This window comes from Sipha flava, unplaced genomic scaffold (genome assembly GCF_003268045.1).
Source record: "Sipha flava isolate LNK unplaced genomic scaffold, YSA_version1 42435_pilon_pilon, whole genome shotgun sequence".
Taxonomy (NCBI): Eukaryota; Metazoa; Arthropoda; class Insecta; order Hemiptera; family Aphididae; genus Sipha; species Sipha flava.
The window spans coordinates 852-6169 of NW_020273155.1; the positions used below are offsets into that span (position 1 = coordinate 852).

General features: G+C 29.0%; 1 protein-coding gene across 1 annotated transcript; it reads left to right on the plus strand.

Moving 5' to 3' along the window:
- The first annotated feature begins 3090 nt into the window (after positions 1–3090).
- Positions 3091–4251, plus strand: LOC112689064. The gene is made up of 2 exons (XM_025562567.1): positions 3091–3501; positions 3589–4251. The coding sequence occupies exons 1-2, from the start codon at positions 3407–3409 to the stop codon at positions 3986–3988; spliced, it is 495 nt and encodes a 164-aa protein (XP_025418352.1). The 5' UTR covers positions 3091–3406; the 3' UTR covers positions 3989–4251.
- Positions 4252–5318: the final 1067 nt, after the last annotated feature.

Here is a 5318-nt window from a genome sequence, read left to right on the forward strand (position 1 = left end):
CTTTTGTATCATCGCACAATATACATAAAACATTTAAATACATTTTGTCGAAGTTTGATCTATCTTATCAACCAATTGAGGGCTGACATTTATATAATTTTCATGAAGTTGATTTAAAATCTCAATAGATAATTTTAGATACAAAAAGTTATTAATATTATTTATATAAATAGCTTGGACATTTTTGTTTTTAAATATTATATATATTTTCAGAAATGGAATTCATTTTTTTTACTGTTAGACCAAGCGCCCACCAAAATAACGTGACGTGTAGCGCGGCAAGTGACGTAGCAAGTAGCATGCATCTAGCACGTTATTTTGTATCAAAACAATGTAATTAATAGATTTAACGCCAACTAAAGTGATACGACAGTCATATGATAAACTACATGTTACTTCGGTGTCATTCAAATGCAGCGTGTTCCATTTTTTGCCTTGTGCAACTTACCTCAAAGTGATTAAAAGAGCTTTTCTGGTGAAACTGAGTCTCTAAGATTAGTATCTTGCTTTCTAATCGATAGTCCTATTTTTTGAAATAATAAACTAAATGTATTTATATTATATTCATTCTATAAAATGATTGGAATCGCTCTGGATAGGTATGAATTCTTTAAATACATCAAAAACACAACGATTAATTTTTTGATTTTTTTTCCAGTATGGATGAACCCAATACTGTCTTTTTTTATTATTTGCGTTATTAACATTGATTAAATTTACTAAAGCCAAAAAACTTTCGTAATCCGATAAAGAAGAAGACATATTGACAACTGGTGTTACTAGTTTCTAGATACATAGGTACAGTGGCGTAGCCAAGAGGGGGCTAAGGGGGCTATAGCCCCCCATGGGCCGTGTTTATATGTATAATGTATCTTGACTATTTAATAGAATCAATGGATGCTCGTTTTAATCAAAGGCTTATTGATGTTATGCCACTTGAAGGAATTATTCCGGCCAATTTAAATATGTATGACGATAAAAATATTATAAAAGCTGCTAAAATATATGTCCAAGATCTCCATGATGATACCTCATCTACAATCAGAGCTGACCTGTTCATATGGAGGCAACAATGGAGTCAAAATACTATTCCAAAACCGAATTCTGCTCTTGATTCACTCTCTCATCGCACCAATCTTCGACCTAACATTAAAATACTTTTACAATTATTCGCCATGTTACCAGTTACCTCTTTCACTCCGGAAAGAACGTTTTCAGCACTTAATCGCTTGAAAACTTTTTTAAGAAGCACCATGTCGGAAAACAGACTGAATGGGTTAGCTATGGCTAATATAAATAAAAAAGAGCAATTCGATGAAAGTAAAATAATAACTGAATTTACCAGAAATTCGCCTGAGAGAATGCAGCTGTCAGAGTGGAGCAAGTGACTGAACACTGAAACCAAAATTATTATTATTATTATAAATTATATATTAATAAATATTTTTAAAACTATACTAAAATGCTTGAATTACGTTTAGAAACTTGGAGGTAGATGGGGGGGGGGTTAAGGGTGAATTCTCATATCCTCTCTTACCTTACTTATCCAAAAAAAGTGATTAGCCCCCCCCCCCATTTAAAAATCCTGGCTACGTCACTGCATAGGTAGGCGTTGTGTCACACCATTCGTCATTTTGTTGTTACGTGTTTGCTATATCACTTGCCGCGCTATACGTCACGTTATTTTAGTGGGCGCTTGGCCTTATAGGCACTAAGAATTTGCCGTCCCAATTATGAAATATTGTACCATTACCATTTTAATTTTTAGACAATATTTTTCACACTTTTAATTATTTGGTCTGCTTCTGAAAAATGTCAATGAATGTCTACCAAAATTTAATGAAAACATATAATGATTTTTATGAACTACCATTATTAAAATCATTGTTTGGAAATTAAGTAAATATTACATCGTTTTTCGTAAATATAAAAGAACGAATTTTCTAATTTTTTTTTTACAAATTATGTATTTAAATTAAAATTTGCCACCTTCAAAATGTTACCGTTCTAGGCAGCTGCCTATAACGAAATCAACATCTGTTTATTTTATATATAATGTCTTTTAAAATATAACAAATAATTATTAATTATTAATGTATTACTCTTTACCTATCTCTAACCAGTACTCGACTTGGCAAAATTAAAAAAAGGGGGACCCTGTTTACTTTAAAGAAAATAGCGCCCCCAAGACTTGTTAAGTGTTATAATTATAACGTAATAATAATAGGGGTATGCTAAAATTTCTGAAAATTAGTAGGGGTATACTGTCCATAAGCAAGACCCCCAAATCAAGCACTGTCTCTAACACAAACTATGAGCTTAAATGATATAGATAATTCGATCTCGTTAGACAAATAAATTGCTTCGTACGACCTACAATAATTATTTTGTTAAATAGTTAAATTATTTTAATATAATACAATTAATGTATAAGTATATTTCACAATTTGGCGTCGAGATTAATAAAGATTCAAAGAATGTTAAACTTATACTCTCCATCAGTAGCGTATTTTCTGGGGGTCCCTGGTCTCAACCCTCTCCAGATGAAAAAAAAATGCAATAACTTGCTACGAAAGTATAGAAAAAGAGAACATTAATTTATATAATGTAATTGTAAATAGCTCTTAATTTGCATTAAAAAAGTAAAAGAATAATATACTTATTAATTCATACCTTATATGTATTTTTTATAATATTTTAAGATAATTTATTTTTTAGAAAAATGTAAAACTCCCACAAAAAAATTGAATATACGTCACTGTTCTCCATATTTAATTTCGTTATTGCTTAATTGCGAATTGCAAAGATTATTTATACCTAATTTAAAATAAATTATCTTAATATTTGTTTCTACCTAATTAATACACTCTTGTTTCCTAAACGTACTTAAGGAAACTCGAGTTGACTAAGATTTTAATTACTAAATTTCTTAAAGATTGTTGACTAATAATTATAAAAATATCGTTGATGGCTTTGTGTTCTTTTAATTTATGATAAAATTGTACTATATTGTATTCAAACAAGTATATCTATGTTATGTAAATTTATAAAAAATTTTTATGATGTATATATGTTCAATTTTCACGCTGAATGAATGCCGGGTTTAGGTGGGGGGGGCAAGTGGGTATGCTTGCCCTAGGTCCTGTTGATGTAAGGGCGCTCTTAAGTTTATGAAAAATAAAAGATGTAAGAAACATGCCACTTACTTCCACCTACGTAAAAAGCGCTTAATTTTTATTAACCTTGAACGTCAAATTTCCTGGATTCGGTATTGTATATATAATGCCGGGTTTACATGATGCGTACTTGTCACTCGCACTCGCACATTGCGTGTAAACAGAAAAAATAGTGCTTAGTATCCGTAAAACCGGGAGTGCGAGTAAATAGAACGCCATTCTATTTACTAATGACAAGTAGCTATCCCCTCCACGACTCTACTCTACTCGCAGTTGCACTTGCAACGTGTGACCGTACGATGCTAGTGCTTGGTGACAAGTATCGGTAGGTGCACATCTGTATTTTGTTGATTTTTTGATTTGTCTATTTGCGTTTGTGCTTACTTTTTTATATTTATAAATAATTTAATAGGACTGAAAAATGGAATTCAAAAACGACGATTAAGTTTGTGCTTGAAGTTAGAACTCACGAATGTCAGTGGAATGTAAAATGTAAAGAATACAAAAATAAACAAATGCGGGAATCGGCCTACCAAAAAACAGTACAAGCTATGAATATTGTTGGTTTTAGTGTACCAAAAGTTAATTTATATTATATGTATTTTTGTAACATAAATTCAAATTGGTCAGGTGTTATCATCACGAAAATTCTATACTCAAGTTCAATAGCAAATTTTCTTAAAATCTTAACTGAATTACCAAGGGTATCCCGACTCAGCAACCATTTTCTTGTCCATAATCGTTTTTTTTTCTTGATTCGTTTTCAAGTTTTTGTATCAATGACGATATTTAAACGTTGGCTTAACGTTTAAAAATTTTTTTTAAAAAAGGCGACGGTCCATCGTGACGTTTGGTTCGCTACTACTTGCTTGATACTTAAACTGTAAATTTAAATGTGTAAACAATTTGTGATAGCGCGAGTGACAAGTACTAATGACAAGTATTACGCATCGTGTAAACCCGGCATAAGAATATATATAACATTATACACTCATATTAGTATTTTGATCTATAACAATATTCGCGATAAATTGCTCTAACGCTATCCGAGAAAATAACTAGGTATTTATTTTTATTTTATGAACTTATGATACTATGATGTAAAACTAGAATTTACTCATATCCTTCAATATTATCACAATATGTTATATTTGATAGATGTATAAAAAGCCTTATGTTAAACAATTACCACTATCTAATTTTTTTAAAAATATATATTTTTACAGTAGATTCATAATATAAATCTATGATCATATAAATTTCATATTTTACTCGAAAGTCAGACTGATATTTTTCTAATAATTGTGTTAATAATTTTACATCGAGTACATTTTTTTGTGATTAGAATTTCAGCTGGACAAATTTTTTGAAAATTATAAACAAATTATTGTTCCCAAATTTAAACTGATATTGATTCATTACTTACCAGGTTCTACAAGCTTACACATCTATAAATAAAACTTGAATATAATGGAATAATTTTCAAATTATAAAATAACTATATTTTTTGGTCTAATAACAATACAATCTTAAGTATGTATAGATAGGATTGAATTATGTACATTTCAGAAAGCATAATTTTTTTTTAGTACAGTTAATATTTATATAAATATATATTGAAGTGTGGAATTGCAGTTTTAATATACATACTGTATTGCTGATAAAAAATAGTGAATTATGTATTAACAATTTGAATAACTGTCCTTACTCAATTAAATATTGATGAATTACAGTTTCCATTATAACTTAATAAATCATTACAATTATTTTATTTTCTTTTTGTGTTATCACACACCAAATATCTCCTAACGTATTTCCTGTATGTGAACTTGCATTTTTTTTTTTTGACGATTCAAAGAATCTATTTTTAATTTGTAAATAATAAAATATGGTGTATTTATTTTTTCATATATTTAATTAGATTATAAGAAATAATCAAGTTTTATTAATGAAAAGAGGGAATTAGTCACACCAACCATTGACCTAATAACAATTTAATCTTAGTCTTTGATATACTTTACATATTTACATAGCTCTTGTATAGATTATCAGTTAAGCAAATTATTAGAGTAAATGTATTTAAATTGTTTTTTTGTATTATAATTTAAAATATAAAGTGTTTACTTATTATACTTTTTTTAC

Excerpts from the sequence above, each read along its gene's own strand:
- LOC112689064 (XM_025562567.1), top strand. The coding sequence starts at position 3,407 with ATGACAAGTAGCTATCCCCTCCACGACTCTACTCTACTCGCAGTTGCA. Across the intron at positions 3,502-3,588 it reads GTGCTTGGTGACAAGTATCG|GACTGAAAAATGGAATTCAA; the intron begins GTAGGTGCACAT and ends ATAATTTAATAG.